General features: G+C 39.5%; 1 protein-coding gene across 1 annotated transcript; it reads left to right on the top strand.

The window, feature by feature from the left end:
* The first annotated feature begins 1,807 nt into the window (after positions 1-1,807).
* On the top strand, positions 1,808-17,985 carry LOC111648060 (leukemia inhibitory factor receptor-like). The gene is made up of 17 exons (XM_023397812.2): positions 1,808-2,120; positions 4,056-4,207; positions 4,317-4,470; positions 4,560-4,847; positions 4,949-5,072; positions 7,136-7,272; positions 7,842-7,987; positions 8,080-8,233; positions 10,621-10,682; positions 11,305-11,527; positions 12,242-12,421; positions 12,518-12,619; positions 13,767-13,946; positions 14,070-14,198; positions 14,317-14,410; positions 14,532-14,598; positions 16,458-17,985. Exons 1-17 carry the CDS (start codon positions 2,051-2,053, stop codon positions 16,941-16,943), a joined length of 2,748 nt encoding a protein of 915 aa, XP_023253580.1. The 5' UTR covers positions 1,808-2,050; the 3' UTR covers positions 16,944-17,985.
* Positions 17,986-20,590: the final 2,605 nt, after the last annotated feature.

Genomic DNA, 20,590 nt, shown 5'->3' with positions numbered 1-20,590 from the left:
TGCAAAAGACTTAGAGTTAAGTAAGCTGGAGGAGTCAGAAGGGCAGAGTATTAGTAATATTGTCTGGTGTGGCGATTTTCTGGACACAACACAGGTGATGGAAGAGTGGTTAGGTGAGAATTTAGTAGAAATTAAGAGTTTAGTTTAAATGACGGCAGTAACATAAGAATAGATGTAATACAGGAAAAGAATCTGTGTCTGGTCTCAATCATCAGTGTGTGGTTGGACAGTGCAGTGACCATTACCCAGTTTAGTGCAAGATAAATATGCTACCACACTGAGCACGGACAGGAAATGGATCTTTGAGACATTTCTGGAACCAAGAAATAGATATTTAAATTAGGTTAATGATGGAATGAGCTCAGAGACACAGCAAATTAAAGTATAATATTGGCTGCATTAGAATCCATTCATAAAAGTAAAGGCAGTATAAAGAAGAAGGTGGTACCACGGCGGGACAATTAGTTTAAAGAAGCAGTGAAAAATAGAAATAAGGTATTTAAGCTAGCAAAAATATCTCATGATTTCCAACATCTGATTCAGTATAAGCGAGCTCAGGCAGTAGTAAGGTGGACGGTAACACAGAGACACACTGACAACCAGTAAATTTTACACTTAAAAAAATGATCCATTTAAAAAGGCACCCTGTGTCTGGTTATTGATAAGGAATATAATTATCACTTTGAATGACATTCCTCACATGGAAATTTACTCCTCAAATCTTAGAGAGGGAAATTTAACATTGGGCTATTTACTGGTCTGGTTGACAACATCAAGCTGTCTGTTATAACTGGACTTGTGGCCATGCCAACCACCAGGCTGCTGAGAGGGGAGTCTCAGGACAGGCCTCCCTGCAGGCTGTTAAATCCCTGGCTCAGGCTGCTGAGCAGAGCAGCGACTGGCTCCGACTCAAACCAAAAGACAGGGACTGGGCAGCAGGATGACGTCCGCCAGCAGAGGGCTAAAAGCATAGGGGGGGGGTGTACCTGGGATGCCAGGTGTCACTGTTGAGCCTTCTGGAGGTGTCATCAAAACACAGCTTACCCCCCACCCCCAAGTGATCATGGGGGGTGATAAAAACAAGTGATCTCAACTATTTTATAGGCATTTAACTTCCATATTTTCAACATATAAACAAAACTTCAATTCCAATTTTTGCAGCTGAACCAGGTTCACTTCAAACCAGTGAAATAAATCAAACACCAACACAGAAATGTAGCACTCTCTCATTTATAAACAAACACACACGTGGTGATCAGTTGCCTGTGTGTGTGATGCAGTGGAGAGCATCCTGTACTACATGTGACCACAGGACCCTGTAGTCGCCCTCTCTTCCCGCCACCTTCAGTGTTATCTCAGTGAAGTCCCAGCCCATTCCTGAACACTGACACACTCCACCCGACCAGCACCACCCCTGTCTGGTTTTCATGCCAACAGCCCACACCACAACCCTGGTGTGAATAACAAAAGCTTCAAGGGAATAGAGGATAAACTTCTTTAAAACTAAAACAGCAACTAAGTTGTTCAGGTTCCTGATTTCTTACTTCAGGGCATTTGGCTCTGTGATGTAAGATCATAACAAATAAAGGGCAGTCTTCTTACTGTGTTGATTTGGGCCCACCACACTGAGATACTCGAACTAGTTCTTGTAAAGAGTCAGACGTGCCCGATCTAGCAACTGTGACTCATGATTACCAGAAAACACACACACACATCCCATTTCCTGCACTGAGGTCCACATGGATTTCACAATTGTTGTGAGCTCAAGCACGGCATTTATCATTGGCTGCTTTGGAAGGGAGTGTTGTTCCAGGGAGTAACTTGACACTATGACTAAGATCCGCAACAACTAGTCAAGATTCCTTACATCATTTCATTTTAGTGGCACTGAAACAAACTGATATTTACTTCCACAGCCTGATCAGCTGATATTTTTGTATTTTCTGTGATGAATCCATGAAGACTTCCTGACATATTTCTCATCAAGGAGCAAATGTTCAACAAGAGCTTCAACAACTGACTACAAACTGTCATTTTAAGGAGGATTATAATGATTACATGGTTATTACTGATCTCACTGTTCAGCAAGAGCACACAAGATGGAAGTGGACAAGAAACTGGTGAGTATGTCTTCCACTAACTTCTCACAGCCTGGAGATACAATGAATATCTGGTACTCTGAGTAAAAGAACAGCTGATGCTATACTGTATTAATGACATAAGACTGTTGCCCATGGTCTCTAAACGAGTTCACATTTACTGCAGATTGTAAGCGTTTAAGTGCGTATGCAGCCAATTTCCTGGCGTAATAATAAATACAATTTTTCTTTTTTTTTTGTTTCCTATAACTGGTGCAAAAGTGTTCATGTTGAGATGAGAGAAGACTTTGGCCTGTTGGTGGTTGGTGCTAGATGAAATGTTATTAGCATTATATACTCTGAGTACCATGAGTATCTGTACCAAATCTAATGGAATGAAATATTTAAAATGACATTTCACAAAAAACCAATGATGTAAAATTGCTGGCGGGGCGAGAGGTAAAGTTAGGGAAGCACCAAAATCATCCGACTTCATCTTCAGGGAAGAGGATGACATCGCCGCTCATAAAACTTATTGTTTTTGAATCTGCTCGTCAACATAATCAGCTGTGTCCTCTCCTGCTTCAGTGTTTTCCAAAGACAGAAAGTCGTCTGATCACACATTGGCCATTAATTTGCTTTTTATCCACATAAATAATGCAGACAGGCAGCTGCTACTTTCCAAAACAATCTCTAATTTGATCATTTCTTAAGTGCTTCATCAGTACTTTCTTCTAAGCTAGCGCCTCAAAATAGAACATAGCTCTCAAATTTCTATTGTTGTGTGCTGGTTCTACAAGTTCGAGTTCTCAGTTTGTTAGTGGTTTCTGTTACAGATTTTAACACAGAGGGTGGATCCAGAGCAGGATCCTACTAATCATCTGTAAACCCTGAGAACATAAAGGGACAATTAACCAAACCAAAGAATTTACTTTGTGCTGTTTTGAGGAGTAAGTCACTTTCTGGATGCACTGACTCAGAATCAGTAATGGACTCTTTGGGCTCATATGGTCTCTATTAGAGACACTGTATGCCAACCAGATGGGTTTTGTAATGATGTAGGGAATCTACAGGCCTGGCTGAAGGATCTCAGGGGTCATGGGAAAAATCCCCACCCTCCATGCCCCAACCTCCACACATTTATCTCATAAACTGTGCTCTGAACACTCACACAAAACTTTACCCACAAACAGAAGAGGGAACAGTTTCTCTACTTTTTGTTTATATGTTTATTTATATAGATATTGTAAATAAAATTCAATGTAAATAAATATATTAATATGCAAAACAACAATAAACTACAGCAGAAATGATTGAAAAGAACATAGTAAATGAAGCTGGTAAAACCATATCAGTCACTGAGAGCTCCAGATAGCTCGTAATAAATCCTTCCGGAGCTTTCATGTCATGGCTTCTTTCAATGTATTTGTAAATAAATACACAGAATAAACAAATATAATTAACATGATAAATATTTTTGACAAATTAGTTTCATATTCATATAAAATATGAAGACAGCTGACATTATTACACCAGTGTTTTATTCTTTTGTCAATCATTCATTATCTGCTTCAAAACAGTGTATAGATGTTCATGTTTTTATTGTTGACAAATACACTAATAAACACTTAAAATGTCATTCTGAGGTCACTGTGACCTTGACCTTTGACCTTTGACCTTTGACCAACAATGTCTAATCAGTTTGTCCTTGAGTCCAAGTTCCCTAAAGGCGTCACTGAAACTTCGTGTCCATGAGGATGGGACAGACGGACAACCCAAAACAATATAATAAAAGCTTGAACCTTTTTTTATAAACATATTTGTGGCAGTAAATCTGTGTTAACTATAACTACTTCTATTATAGATACATGAAATGAACTGTGTAATACTGTAGTAGAGCAATCAGCAGTGCTGTCATGGTGTTTGTAGTTGCTGTAACACTGTCTCCAGCTGTTGATGTCCTCTACCTGTCCTCAGGTGTTCTGCAGTGCGGACCTCAGAATCTGACTCTCACCGGCTCTAACCAGATGATGCTGGTTACATGGGAAGACGACCCTTCATGCTCTGCTGTTAAAGACCTGCTGATCTATGAGCTGCTTGTTCTTGTCACAGACGAGCAAGTACATCGAGTACGAGTTGATTTTTATTACATCACAGTTGCTGACGTCCATAACAATAACCTCCACTTGTCGAACAGTCAAACAAACATACCTCTAATTTCTTTATGATTTGTTTTAGGATGAAGTGTCTGTGACACCTGACCAGATAGGATCCACTCACTCCTGGAACTGGACGTCCTATTTGGCCTTGGAGTGTGTTTCCCATTCAGTCAGACTCAGCCTCCGATACAGAAACCAAACAGGCCCATGGAGACAAGAACAGACTCTTCCAGGTTCATATTGATCTTGAATATTTAAGCTATCCTTCTGACATATTTGGCAGTCATGGTGTTCATTATTATTTCCTGTTATTCTTCTACAGGAAATGAAAAATCCACACAGCTGGAGATTTATCCAAAGGACAGAGTGTTTGAGGTTGGCAGCAGAGTCACCTTCTGCTGTGTCCTGCCAGCAGGTTATATCTTTGACGGGATGAATCTGATTGGGTACAGCAGCGCCAACAATAACATTACCCAGATCAGCAATTGGATATATGCCTTGACTCTCCACCTGAACCTGCCGTCAGAACACAGCTGCACTGATGTCAAATGTAGAGCAAACATCAGTCGTGGGAGAACAACTGAGAATGGAGCATGTGCCTTTATTGGCTGTAAGTATGATTCAGCCTTGTGCTGAATTTTGTGATCTTAGAATTTGAAACATGTCTTGGAAATAAATGCTGGCTGTTTTTTGATATTCACCATGGCCTAGACCCACCTGGTGATAAGGATCTTCAGTGTGAAACCCAGGATCTGGAATCAGTCAGATGTCACTGGACAGTAGGAAGACACACACACCTGCCCACAAAACCCACAGAATACAAGCTTCTTGGAAGGTAATAAAACTACAGTTGATGTAGCCACTGATTGGAATATAGAAGCAAAAAAGGGTTGTAAGCCGGGGCTAAAGTGGACTAGAACGTGGGCTGGGAATCATCAAGATAGATCCATAGATGAATAAATGAATAAATAGCTGCATAAATAAATAAACAAAATAAGCCTGTATTTGCCTCTGTGTGCTTTCACTTATGATCACATGATCAGATGTTAGACTGACTTAACAGTGTGATCATGTTGAGAAACTGACGCAGCGTCAGACAAACATTCAGCTCAGTAAGACCATAGCATGGATGTAGCAGGTTGTATTAGCGTAGCATTAAGCAGCAGGTGAATGAACACAAGTAGTTTGTGTTGTCAACGATTTAATTTACTGACTTGTGTCGAGCAAATGCAGCTGCATTGAAAACATCCGTTCAGAGGAGAAGCTGCAGTGCAGGCAGAGGTCAAGCTAAGCTAACAGGCTAGGCTATGAAAGCGTAGCTAAGCTAACAGGCTAGGCTATGAAAGCGTAGCTAAGCTAACAGGCTAGGCTATGAAAGCGTAGCTAAGCTAACAGGCTAGGCTATGAAAGCGTAGCTAAGCTAACAGGCTAGGCTATGAAAGCGTAGCTAAGCTAGCTTTCATCTCCAGCAGCACCAGCTGTCCAAGTGGAACAGACTGACTGTCATGTTTCTGTGTAAAAGCATCACAGATAAAGAAACTTGGAAAAGTGAATGATGAATGAAAGGATATTTTCTTTCTTTTCATCTTTACTAATTAACAATTTAACTCACTGAGCAGCTCAGAGGCTACCAGCAACTACCAGACACTTTTAAGGTGGAATATTGTGTTACTCAAAGTATGAGTTGACATTTGGAAATCAATCAATAGGCTACACCTTAAATATCAATATGACAACTTTGACCATTCAATTTGTTTTTATTAGCTCTCTACATGACACACGCTTTAGTGATGGTTGGATCTTCAGGCACTTAAAAATATATATATTTCAACTGGATTTCGGAAAGTGTGGACATTTTATTTATCAATTGGAGAAAAAAATGGCGGAGCATCAATCCGATGCACTCCAGCAGTGCTGCACCTATGCCAACACCTGGAAACACGAAAATTTACTTCTCCTTCAAATTTGATATGTAAATATTACTGGATCATTGCATTGCAATAAAAAAAATTTGTTGAAAAATCATTTATCTACATTCCCAGCTTATTCAAAGTAGTAGAATTTGAAAAACTACTGTATTTTTGAAATTGAACTACTTTCAATTTGTTAAGTTACAGATGAGCCAAAGTTTCACAAATTCATACACAAAAGAGAGTCTACAGCCCAGCAGCTCTGTGAGGCTGTACTGAGGCATATGGATTGAGCTAAATGCTAACAATGTGACAATGCTAACTTGCTGATGTTTAGCAGGTATAATGTTTACCATGCTTATTATCTTAGTTTAGTGTGTTAGACACTACGTTTGCTCAGCTGAGGCTGGTGGGGATATCATTATTTTTGCAGGTATTTAGTCATAAACCAAAATATCGGACAAATAAAAGTGTTTACCTGAGACATTTCAGTGTGGACCTAACCCATTAACTGACAGATCGACAGTCATCTTTAGCACCACGCCTTTAGCATAAGTAACAACTGGATTCAGGTTCTCTTAGATTCTTTTTACTGATTTAAAAATTACAGTTAATTCAAAAAATCAAGTTGTAATCAAAGAATTTTTTATTTAAATTAGTAAACCAGAAAAAAAAGTATTTTACTGAATAACTGAAATTTTTAAATGTTAAATACCTTGTGGAAATGTTAGAAGATATTTTCAAAATAAAATATTTCAATTGCATTTAAATTTTAAATAAATAATAAAGTTTTCAGTGGTAATTCAGTTTAATAATTCCCAATAACTAACTGTTAAGTTCCGTACAAATTACTTTTTTCTTTTTCTTTTTTTTTTACCTTTCTTTGCTTCCACACTGGAGGTGTAGTCCTTATAGTTTATGTTGTGGGAAAGAATGAAGTAATTCATATGCATTGAACTATTACATTCTCTTGGCATTTGTATTCCAGAAAATGTGCAGATGGGTCTCCAGGGAGTTGCTCACAAAAAGTGCAAGTCAATGTTGGTGAGAGAAACTGGACCTTAATGGCACACAATGAACTTGGGACGGTGGAGCTCTCAGACAGGGCTGACCTGACTAAAAGAGGTACAGCTTTATTAAAATGCTTGTATTCATACAGGTCTCTATGCTTACATTTATTTTTAGGGGCACTGGATGAAATTAGGAAACACAATTATTTTAATTTTTATATATAATTATTATGCATTTGTTTTTAAAACATTAAATTTACAGTATGCATATGATGCAGAAGCAAATTGACTTAAGATAATTAAATAATTTAGAAACGCAAGCTGTAGTCTACTTGGGACCTAACAAAGGACCAGGATGCATTGTGCTTAATGACTGATTTTATGTTTTAGCCTTTGATAAACAGGGTTGGGGTTTATATAAGTTTTATATAACCGACCATTTTTTTTGTTAATCGGTGAAAACAATGATTCGCACTGGCTAAAAATGTGAAGCTGCTTCATAAACGCTGTACACTGGGCTTTGCTAATAAGAGTTAAGAACTACAAACATATTTTTTCACATTCCAACACTCTAATTTTCACTGGCATATGTGAAAGTGAAATGCTGCACTGGAAAGCCCTGTTCTATATTATATATTCTACTATATCGTAATTCAGCTGATCATCCTGCGTCTTCTGTTTCAGTGCACATGTTTGCTCCAGAGGGAGTGACAGCTTCTACTGTGAATGCCAGAACTGTCAGCTTGGAGTGGGGGTGGAAGCTGCCCCAGTACAATAATCTCAATATAACATGCCAAGTAAACGTTAGCCATGGTAGCACAAATACCATGGTGAGTAGACAGAGAACGAAGGGTGAGAAATTAGCAAGGAGTTTAAAGTAAAATCCGTCACTGATACCATCTTGTCCATATCATGTTCCCAGAGCGAGAGCTGTGGAGTTGGCCTTAATTCTGCAGTTTTGACTGACTTGATACCACACTGGCAGTATAACGTGAAAGTACGATGTGGAACAACACAACATTTCTGGAAATGGAGTAACTGGAGCACAAGATTCAACTTCCACACAAAGGGTGATGGTAAGTATTAAGCAAGACTAGGTCAAAACCTAGTATTTGTCTTTTTCAGGCTTTTGGCATTATAACAGTCCTAATGAGCGAGAGAGCGAGAGAGAGAGAGAGAGAGAGAGGGAGGATGACACACAGCAAAGCGCCACAGGTCAGACTCAAACCCGGGCCGCTGGGGAAAAGGACTAAACCCAAATGACACATGCTCAGGTGGAGCACCAGGCGGAGCAACTTCCTTATTGAGTCTCTCACACAGAGCACAGGCTTTGTCTTAATCCACAATAGTTTAGTCTTTATTTTCTTCACTCCAGAACGTCACAGACTTTTATTAGAGACAAGTCTTCATGTCTAACTCCCTCTGTTTGATATGTAGAGTTGGTCATAGTCGTTAGTACGAAGCCTCGTTACCGATGACTTCTCTCTCTCCCTCCCTCTCTCCTGCTCTCTCTGCTCAGTGTGTCTTAAGTTTAGTTATTCCCCTGCCTCCTTTAGTAATAATGATACATGGAATGAAAGGTATTGGAAGCGTTTCCTCCTCTTCCCTGCAGTTCCCGAACAGCTGGGAAACCAGAGTGGCTCGGTAGACTGCAGCTCAGTACTCCACTGACCAGTGGTGGAAATATCATCAGTCAGTCAGTCAATCAGTCCATCAGTCAGTCAGTCAGTGACATTCGAGATTATAGGGCTGGCCCTGCTGCTGTGGTCCAGCCAAAAACACAAACAACAAATTGGTATCACTAAAACAGACTGCGATTAACAATCTAATTTTGTGATATAATAAAAAACGTACCCGTTCCAACTGATGTTTAATATAGGTGCAGTGGAAGAAAACAATACTGTGGTGAACAAGGGAGTAAGAACTGGGCATTTTAGAGGAAAGGAGGAAGAAAACATGCCCTATGTATATGCAAATACCCTATACGTACAAGATACAGTACTGAGTAACAAAACTTCATTTTCTAATCAAACCATCTCAGTGTAGTTTTACATCTCCTCTCTCAGGCTTCTCTCTGGAGCTCTAGTAACAACAGGTCAGTCAGCCAATCAGAAGGGAGGAGGCTCTGAGCCTCTCTTGAGGGAAGTGACTGCTTTGTTGTGACATCACAAATTTCCAGAAGTCTCGACGGCTGGTTTTAAGGCTCAGTTTCTGAATACAGGCTGTGTGCATTTCTCTGTGGACTGAGGCTTTGATACTTTCACAGCATTAATATAGAACCTAGACCTGATCTATAATCAAACTACACATGGACATCTGCCTTTAGACTATATGGGACCTTTAAGGTCACCATGTAAAAGTAGAGACTACTTGTTATCAGCTTTTCTAAAGCCTCAAATACTGATATCGGCATCAACCTTAAAACTCCTGTACTGATCTGACTTTTAGCTATGCTTGATCCACCTACATGTTGACTTATGTTATAGTTTTTCCTCATCAGATGACAATAGAAGCCTTTCATAGCTGCGTACCTGTTATGAACTGTTGCAGTGGTGGATGAACATGCATGCTAGGAGGTCATTTTCAAACATATGGCCCCATTTCTCAGCAGATGTGATGTATTGTGCTCTCCTCTTTTATATATTCTAATTTCTCTTATATACCAATTTGCTTGTTAATAAATGAATGTACAACATGCATTTGACATTTCACAGTGAAGCTACATCCACACCAATAGATTTTAATTGTAAAACATCATTTTGCTACGTTAACTTCTCTCGTTCACACTACTCCAGGGTTTTCAAGCACCTAAAACCGAGACTTTTAGAAACTCTGCTGGACCTGTTTTAGTTTCAAAACTCCAGGTTTCAATGTAGTGTGGTGATGGGCAAAAACGACAGTGACATACACACCCATGTTCACCCCCTGATTGGCTCTCATCAGCCTCGACTACCAGTGGTGAATACAACATTATCATGAATTACAGTGTTACTGACCTTGTTGTCTTTGCTAGCAGCCGTTGTTCACTTAAAATCTGTGTTTTAATGCTGCATCTGTCTTTGCTGTTCCTTGTTAGTACTCGCACGTGCTCAGTGTTTGTGAATGGTCATGTGATATGTGTTTTCAGGTGTGATTATATAGACACAGATTATTTCTGATACGTTTTCGTTTTAAAATGCCAAACAGAGAACGTATTAGTGTGGAGGGGGTGTTTTCTGCCTTTTACTTTTTGACTACACAATAACAACCAGGTTCCCCAAAGTGAAAAGTCCAGTTGCTTCTTTCTTGTTCCCCACAGTCTTCTTTTCTCTCACTGTACCTTCAGCATGACTCACAAGTATTTTATGACATAGTTACACTGTAAATTTCAGGCTGTATTATGTGTCGTTCAACATTTTTGCTGATATTGGTTTTCTGGTCACTGATGTACACTGTACTCTGTCACTGTGTTTTTGCCCCACAGTTCCAGATGCTCTTGATGTGTGGATGCAGATGAAGGATAATGAGATTACAGTCATTTGGAAAGTAAGTCAGTATCAGCTCTTTTGGTGCCATAATGAACGTCCTAACTGAAGACCTGTCTGCTCCATGAGAGGACTGATAGATTGCACTTTCATTTTCATCAAAAGAACATGGTGTCATGTAAATGTAAATGCAATAGACTGGGGATGCTGTTTCACTTATTGTATTTGAACATCGTCCACTGTGGAGCTGGTTAAGTTTTTTGGAAATGAAATGTCAAATGCTTTTTTTTCATTTTCAATTCTTTGGTAAATTGCATTTCCATTTGAATTGTGATTTGAATATTCTTTGCAAAAATAGAAAATTATGTTACATTGTTGTTCTTGCATTTTGATTTTCAAATTTGAACTAACAATTTAATACTGTGCAATGTACAGTGGCAGTGACAGACTTGATGGAGAGCAGTAAGACTTTCTCTACCCTTCGTTAATGACTTAGGAGCCTGATGGATTTTCACGACACAGCAAACTACTAGTTGCTCTAATTAATGACTTGCACCTAATCTATAAAGCATTAATAAATTATTTATTAACCATGAACAAAGTTGTCTACAACCTATAAACTGCCATGGTCTCCTTAGGTGCACTGTGTCAGGTTAACTAAAGTCCTGGTGTTATCTCTGCAGGTGCCGCTGGCCAACCAGAGTCATGGACACATCAGAGATTATGAAGTGACCTGGGCAAAGACCACAGAGACAGAACCACAAAACAGAACCACAGTGGCTCACACCAAGCACAATCTCTCAATTAGTATAGACACCGCTGAAGAGTATCTCGTCACCGTTACAGCAAGGAACATGAACGGCAGCTCATCCCCATCCACCATCACCACCCCCCCCTTCAATCCAGGTATGAAGCTAATAGAGCTGTACACATCACCCTGAGGGAAGAATTCAGGCCTTAGAGGATAGGTTCACATTTTTTTTTAAATCCCTCCTAATGTAATTCCAGTTTAAATGGTGGGGGACAAAACATCACTGACATTGAAAGCACATTTTCATGGCTGATATGAAGAGGAAGAATGATATACAGCAAGAAAAGCCTGTTTCATTGTACACAGGGATACCTGACTATTGCTATAAGACAGACTTATACTATATTACTTATAATTTAACATATTATCACCTTATGAAGTTGAGATGGTGAACCTGTAAGAAACAGTTGCCTCTTTACAAATTCCGTAACATTATAATTCCTTTGAAGTCATGAAGTCCACTGTTTCCAGTTTACAGGGGTTCTGTGCTCTCTGACTATTTCTTGGCTGGGACCAGGCCAAGAAGTAGGGGGTTGTAATTTTATGCTTTGGTTTTTGTAAACACACTACTGTTCTAATTTGTGGGCTGGGTGTAGAGTTAACAAATATAATAAGACCACTGAGATCTGGTGAATATCACAGCATGTTATTCACATCATTTTCACACTCATCAAACCATCAGTGACCCCTGCGTCCTGTGGATGGAGGCACTGTCATCCATTGTCTCCACTCATTTCTGAGGTTTTCCCTCTAATTTCTCACCTGTCTGTACATGTTTATGTGACTTCTAACTGAGTCTTCATTTTCAGACACAAACAGAGTGAGCACTTCTCGGATCGCTGGCGTCAACGGCAGCTTCAGCCTGTCCTGGTCTGCCAGTCCTACAGCAAGTTGTGGATACGTAGTGGACTGGTGTCCTACCTCAGGTCACAGCAGCGTGGAGTGGCTCAAAGTGCCTCCTCATGAAACTAACGCCATTATATCTTCAGGTATGTCTTATTCTTTGCCCACAAAACAGTTGCACCTATGCAATGTTACATTTCCTTGAGTTACAATACATCTCTGTTGTTATTTTCCAAATTCAGAACAATTCAAAGATGGACTGAGATACTCATTGTCCATATATGCCTGCACCCAGGGAGCTCCAGTGCTGCTAGAAAGAAGAGAGGGCTACATCAGAGAGAAAAGTAAGACAGCTGTTTCACTGTCCTGTGGCATATTGTTTGATTAAAGGTTGTGTAAATGATCATCACTGTTACTAGATGTTGCTGTAGACCAGCAGCATCTCACCAAAACAGTCAGTCAGTAAAGTGTTATGAAGCTCAGTGAAAGTTTCCACTAACCGCATTACAAGAAGCTCAACTGAATAAAGTTAGCCTGTGTACACGAGAGCCAACAAAAAACAATCCAGCCACAACCATCAGCCCATGCTAGCATTGCTGTGACATGCTCCACAGCAACGCTGACAGTTAGCCAACTAGCGATAGCAAAATTTGTTGAACACATTTATAATATTTGTAACAGTCAGATAACGTTATCATGTCTACTGTAGCCATCACTATTGAAAACAGATATGTAACATTATGAACCATCAAGTTGAACCACCAAGAAATTCTGGAAGGTCACCTTCACCTGAACGCTGTATGGCCTACTGCACACTGTCATCTCACCTGTGGTCAGAGCCTAGAGTTGCCATCCAATTCTGTATTTGAAAATAAAATGCTGCGTCCTGTACTGAATCGAAACGGGATGCAATTTGTCCTGTATTTTCGTTCATGTTATGTCCCCAAAGTGCTGTGATTAATGTAATGTCAAGTAAAACCGAACCAGTTGTAGCCTACAAGTTTATCAATTAACAATAGACTGACGAGCTCTGTGTGCTGTGAAAAAAGTAGAAGACAGCAGTATGACGCACTGGCGTTTTACCTGGTAGAGCGCATGTCATCAAGGCTTAATCCAAAGTCCGACCCGTGGCCCTTTGCTGCATGTCATCCTCTCTCCCTGCCTTTCTTCTCTAATACTAATTGTAAATTAGCATTATCAATCAGCATTAGGCTACATTTTTTGTTACCCTTGATATTTCTGTAATTTTGGTTTATAAGCACATAAAACAATGTGTATTGGCTTTAAATTCCCTTATACTTTCACTTAAAAGGTGGCAACTGTAGCGGAGCCTGTGTGTCTAAAAAACTTGGAGAGGACCAATGGTACTCCACTATATCTTTACATAGAAAATAGTTATTGTATAGCTGCTATATTAATGTTTAAAATCTCGTTTACACAACCATTAATAAATAGCACTTTTTCAGTGTTTTACCTGTTATGCTTTTCCAGAAATACAAGCGGACCTCTTTAAAAGACTGAAATGGAAACAGCAGGATTCAAATGTTGAGGTATCCTGGGATCCAGTGCCTCTGACAGAACAGACTGCTTTCATAGAAGGCTATATTCTGTATTGGAGAGAAGACAACAACAACAACAACAACAACAAAATATTCTTCAATGTGAGCACAGGTATTGTGATGTCCACTTATTTTTATGATAATAGGCTACAAATGATTCTATGAAGGATTGGAGCTGATAAAAAAAATCAAAATCTGATAACAAGCACTTTGTACTAACTCTCTAATGGTTTAGACAGTCCTGAAGCCATCAGCCTCACAGCAAGAAACCTGATGATCAGTTCATATAGATTTACAGTGAAGGCACTGACTGCTTTGGGAGAGTGTGGCACTAAGGAATTCCCTGCCAGCTTGAATTCGCAGAGTATGTTGTTTCCTTTTACTTCCAGACCTTGTGTAGAAATTCATTATCTATGGTAAAACAAATGTAGTTTATTTGATTCATTCGTTCCTCATCTGAGCTGTTTGTCTTCGCTCACCAGCTGATAACTTGATCAAGGAAGTCATCATCTCCCTAGTCACTGTTTTTAGTCTCCTTTGCCTCATCACTGTCGTTTGCTACAGACACTGGGTGTGGTAAGAAAATCAGCACATTGATTTTCTATGTAATTTGCTTCTGATGCTACTATGAATGAGAGCACGTTGTTACTGTATCTTTGTCTGTGATTTATTTTCATGCATTCTTACCTTCCAACAGCATCAAACAGAAGGTGTATCCTCCAATCCCAAGGCCACTGTTCACGGACAAGTGGTTAACATCACCGGTAGGTTCTTAAAACTGTCTTAAAGAGGCACGCCGCTAATTTTACACATGAAAAGTATCAGCAGTTGTATAATGCCAGCTGTGGCTCTAGAGCGAGCTTTCTAAAGTCTGTAGCACTAGTAAATAAACTAGTAAATTAAATTCAAGGCCTTTTTCAAGAAATTCAAGAAGTTTTAGGATGATTCCTTTGAAACATATCAAATGTGCACTATAGAGGAAAAATATTTTACAAAATCACTTCTAAAGGTCATTTTCAAAACATTTACCATTAACTGACAATGACACTCCAGTGACATGTAGAATCCTGTATTTTCCTGCCTCAGTATTGTAAACCTTTGTTGGCTCATAGTCTTGACTGTAGTTGAAGCTCAGGGGAGGCGAGGGAACAGCCTGAAGTTCTCATGCACTGCACTGCACGTTCACAGCTACACTGCTAACTGCTAACTAACTAGCTCTAACTCTCTACTCCAGTTTCCAGTATCCTGTCTCCAGTTTCAAACTTACTGCAGATCTCACAGAGAGATGATAAAACAGTGCCATTTGCTTGTTCACTTGCTATTGTTGCCTCTTAATGCTTAATGTACAAGTTTAGTGTCCACACACGTCTATGCATGTGCTGCAATATCATAACTGATGTCAGAACAGTGGAAGCTGAGTCAAGGACAGCTTGACAAGAACACTTTGGCTGTAGCTAATCACCTGCCAAAGATCCCAGGATTATCCTCAATGCGCCAAGGCCCAAGAAATCAACAGTTAACAGTAGCATTAGTGCAGCTTCACAGTGGCACTAGCATAGCTGTAAACTTATTTTACATTATCTTTTGTGAGTCCTCCCGTTTTTATGGAAGTGAAATGCTAAATGCATTAAAATTTATGGTCAATGACTGGTTCCTACTATGGTACATTATTGGTGGCTTTTTGTACTCTTGAATACATGTCTGTTAAAAAAGGCTGCTAACAAGTGTCTAAATGAGGTTGTCGGAGACGTTAAACATCATCACGTTGAACGTGAAAACTGATCGACTCTCCAGTTCACCTTTACACACTAGTTGTGTTTATACAAACTGCTACTAACTGTGTATGAGTAAAGGCTTTTGTAGGAGAGGTCAGAGTTAAATCAAACTACAAGCTGAAGTTTAGTGGTGGTGAGGCTGAAGTCATGTGACCGTGGTGTTGAAGTCATGTGACCGTGGTGTTGAAGTCATGTGACCGTGGTGTTGAAGTCATGTGACCGTGGTGTAGTGGTTTATAGTCTAACATTAGCTCTTTACTTCTGCTGATTGTATTTAAGCTTCAAACGTCTTAAAGTGGAGTTCATTAGTGAAGATGATCCTGCTGACCTAACCTGTCAGGATCATTAACTGTTTATTTTCTCTAATAAACCAAGAGACAATGTTAAAATCCCATTGGCTGTTAGTGGAGGGAACCAGGGGGATGGTAACATACTGGTTGGCCAACAAAAATATGTCATGCCTGCAGCGCTCTATGCCTGGAAGAACTGATAACATTCCGATCAACTTCAGTTGTACTTCGTTTTTAGCACTTATTAGCAAATATTAGCACACTAACATGCTATACTAATGTGGTAAACATGGTTCACATTATAGATGCTTAACATCAACATGTTTGCATAGTCATTCTCAGGATGTTACCATGCTGACGTTAGCATTAGTGCAGCTTCACAGGCCACTAGCATGATTTTAGACTTTTGTGAGTCCACCAGTTTCTATGGGCGTGCAATAAGGAAATGGAAATACATTTTATTGATGCATTATTGGTTTACCCATTATCGCCATCTTTGTACATGCAGCTACGACCCATCTTTTCTATACATGTGAGGTCATTTTGTCTGTTTTCCAGGTTGAGCACATTTGCCGTCCTCTTCACGTGGAGGAGTGTTACCACAGTGAAGCAGATATCATGGATATTCAAGAGCTGCTCTGTAAACCAGGAGCACTGGTGAATGGTTATGTCAGCAACGAGAACACACTTTTCATTTTTTCTCCAACTTCAAATGGTTACTACAACCAGCCCCTGAAAAACTGCACCCCAGCACCGCTCTGTTTACCCACTACAACAGTCCCATCTCAGTCTGCTTTACCGTCTTCTCCCTTCAGAAGTGTATTTCCTAACCCGTCATATGACCTGATAATGCAGACTGGTGATCGACAGTGCGACTCAGAGCCTGGGGTTCAGGAGGAGACTCATTTAGAGAGAAACTCTGGTGGATACCAGCCTCAGGGTCACACAGAAACCATCACCCCAAACCAGAAAGAAGAGGATCCAGTGAATCTCATGTCCTGTGTCTCCACTTACATTTTGTTACCACAGTCAACTTTCAAATAGTTGTGGTATGCATATGTAGTACGATATCAAATATGATAAGGCTGCCAGAAAAAAAATGGAAATGAACATGAAGCTGCTATATGTGTACTCACTGGTAATTTAAGCTTAGTTTTGTTGATAAATGTTTGCTAATAAAGTAACAATGCACTGAGACTTAGCTTGACTGCTGTGGTTTTGCCCTTGCAGTTGGCATATGGAACATGATTCCTCTATAAAGCTAAATCATCATCGTCGTCCCTGCCACTCTCTAACAGCACACTCTGAAAATCCATTTTCTGCTTGAGCTCAGTAATTGTGAAATCCATGTAAGGTTACACGCAGGGAAACCCAGCTGTTGCTTTCTGGTAAATCTTGAGTCACAGTGGCCAGATCAGACATGTTGTACTTAAAACCAGAATATTTCAGTTCTTGGAAAATGACCAAGAGTGAAACAGATAGTGAAGCCAAACATTGTCCAAACCCTCAGAAGTTTGTTTTAATTTCAAGTAGAGGTCTCAAAGTTTCCATATTTGAGAGAAAATGTGAATGAAAAGATGTAGAAACCATGTATAATAACATGTATAATAACTTTATTTATTTAGCACTTTTCAATCCTGGTTTTCAACAGGATTACATCATTAAGAACTAGAGATTAGACAAATATTCGTAGTATTTGCAGTCCTGGCAGAGCCACAGTGACCACTGAGCTGAGTTCATGTCTTTGGTATTTGGTCTGGAAATGTTTAAGTTTTAGCAACCAACAAAACAAATAAACACTGTAGATAAATGAGTCAGAATTTTGTCATGGCAGTGTAGAGAAGGTTCATGAAACAGTGTCTAGACATTTGTGGTGGTAAAATCATCATATAAAATTTAATTGATCAGCTGAAAACATCAAATGTAAGCTACAGGCTCTATACCTGTTGATCAGGGTCAAATAGGCCTCATTAAATCGTTTATTCAGTTTGTAAAACAATAAAACTTTATAGGTAGAGGTGGTGTGCATTTAAAAATGTGAATGTAATATATATTGTTGTTCCACATTAAATCACATCCTGACTGATGCAGTTTTCTTTGAATCGTTAATTCTATTCAGTAAAATGTCTGCTTCATTAAATCCTCTCAGAGTGCCTTCACAGGATCAGCATCTAGTGTTTGAGTCTGTCTCTTGAACATGAACATGTGTTTATATTTCTGACTGAAACTATTTCAATTTATTCTCAGAGAAACACAAATTTCAGTTCAAATCTGACATAAAGAATAAGTGACCATGATTGTTGTTGACAGTTCCTGTATCGATCACTAGAGGGAGCCAGCGCTGTATCACCGATGAGAGGATTCTCTGTGGAGTGAACCTTTAACAGTCCTGCACCTGTGTGTGGTTTTCAAGGCTTGTACTTTACTTTCTTATTTGCATTCTAAACAACTTTATTATTGTACACCAGTATGTTTGAAGGCACTTGAATAAAAAGTAAAACAACACAAAAAAGACACATGAAAAGATTATAAAATACAATATTTATTACAGGTTAAACCTGTGGTCTCCAACATTTGTGACTTGTGTTCATACAAGAACATCACAGTATACAATACAATTCAAGAGCTGTCGGATGAGCTGTGAGCCTAGCTGCTGCTAATATTTGCTCAGCTTGTCTCTGATAAGAGATAACTGATCATTCTGATTCAGACTTCCAGGGTTTTTTTTAACAGGAGCCAAATTACTTGAAGAGGTGTCCTCCTCTCCAAAACAAACCCGGTGACTAAATATGATTAAAACACCAAATAAAGCAGTTTCATGTTTAAAATCAGTGTTTCTAACATTTGCTCAGCTTGTTTCTCTAATAACTTAAGATTCAGATCTGGACAAAATTCTTCATTGGGTAAAAAAATAGGTCTTTGGTTAAAAACGTAATAAAAATAGTAAAAAAGTGCATCATAAAAATGCTCCTAATGCTCCTGGCGGACAACCACAATGTTACATGCACAAAGCGTTATTGACAAGCGACCTTGATTAAAATGACAGATTTGTATTTTGATGGAAACATTTGGGATAATGTAAGAACAAACCTTAACTAGTCATTTTTAAACATTTGAGAAAGAAAAGTCCAAAACTGAACATACATTTGTGAATCAGAACTTTGTTTTTTCTTCTCTCCTCTCTTCATTAATCATCTCACAACCCCTCAGATTTATTTTGTGTCCCTGTTGAGGGGCCATGACCCCAATGTTCAGAACCACTTAACTTGTTAACTGTAATATTAACTAGCTCAACCTCAGCTACAACAGTAACATGGTGCTTACACACTGATCCATCAGTATTAATAGTCTAATAATGCCTTATAGTAATATATCAGTCACAGAGGATATTTTACTCCAGAACCACTACTTTTGAATCTTAATATGGCAAATCGTCCACAGTTAAAGTTAAAATATTAAGAAATATTATTGTATTGCAAGTTTGAATTAAGCAAAGGCCAACACTACCCTGTTCAGTGAGTAAACTGTATACACAGTGTACTACATGTTAGTGTGCTAACTGAGGTATCCCATTTGAGACATGGCCTCTCTCTCTGTCTCCTGTACAGTATGATGTCATCAGGCCTGTTTGTTCAGATGATGTCAGGGCAGCTGATAGCTCTCAGATGTGTGAGAGAGATTTTTTCCATTACATCTGGTGAACCCTCTCCCCGAGCAGCCGGGACTCAGAGGGAAGTTTCACCCTGGATACAAACAGTTTCAGCTGTGATCAAGTAGAAGTCCGACACAGTGTGTGCCACACTCTGATACTGTCCTGGTCAGACTTCTTTCTCTCTGCCTGGACTAGTTCCTGGCCAGACACAGTCACTAGCTGTGTCCCTTTTCAGTGGCCGCATCCTTCAGAGGCTGCACTTGAAGACCGACTGTGTCACATTTGGGAGGCTCCTTCGAATGCTCCTTCAAATTTCCTGGGCAACGAAAGCTTCAACGGGTGGTTCCTTTGTGGCCCAACCTATCCCAAGATTCATTGCACGTCAGTAATGACAATAATATGGCAGCAAACAATGTCAACAGAGAGCCTGATCACTTTTAGGATAGTTGAAGAACTAACAGTACAGCTGTTAAAAAAAAAAACAGGTGGCCTTAAAACCTCAAGTTAGAGTCAAACTAGAATCACCTCCTCCTGTGTCTGCGTCCTCCACTCAGACTAGTTTCAGGTTACATTCCTGTTTATTCACAGTTATAGAAAATATGAACCACTGGTGTAAATTTTGTCATAATTGCTGTCTTGAGTAATGGCCAAAAAGTGTTTTGGGAGGTCACAGTGACCTTGACCTTTGACCACCAAAATGTAATGAGTTCATCCTTGAGTCCAAGTGAATGTTTTTGCCCAATTTTAAGAAGTTCCTTCAAGGCGTTACTGAGGTATCGTGTCTATGAGAATGGAACTTATGTACGTATGGACAGACGGACAAGTTACGTGTTGTCAAGGTTGCTAGGTGACAAGGGTTTTGTTGAGTTTTGACACGATAGAAAGGGCCGGCACAGCTGGTCACGCGGAGAGGAAATCCTCCGTTGACCAGACCGTCTCATTTCGGTTTAGCTTTCAGCTACAAAGGCCACATCCACATATATACATACATACATTACAGACATAAGAGCTCCATAATGAATGTTTAATCATGTACGAC

The sequence above is a fragment of the Seriola lalandi genome, unplaced genomic scaffold, assembly GCF_002814215.2.
Source record: "Seriola lalandi dorsalis isolate HSWRI2012SDOR001 ecotype SW California unplaced genomic scaffold, Sedor1 jcf7180002054939, whole genome shotgun sequence".
In the NCBI taxonomy this organism is placed as follows: Eukaryota; Metazoa; Chordata; class Actinopteri; order Carangiformes; family Carangidae; genus Seriola; species Seriola lalandi.
This window is presented reverse-complemented; position numbering and strand designations above follow the sequence as displayed.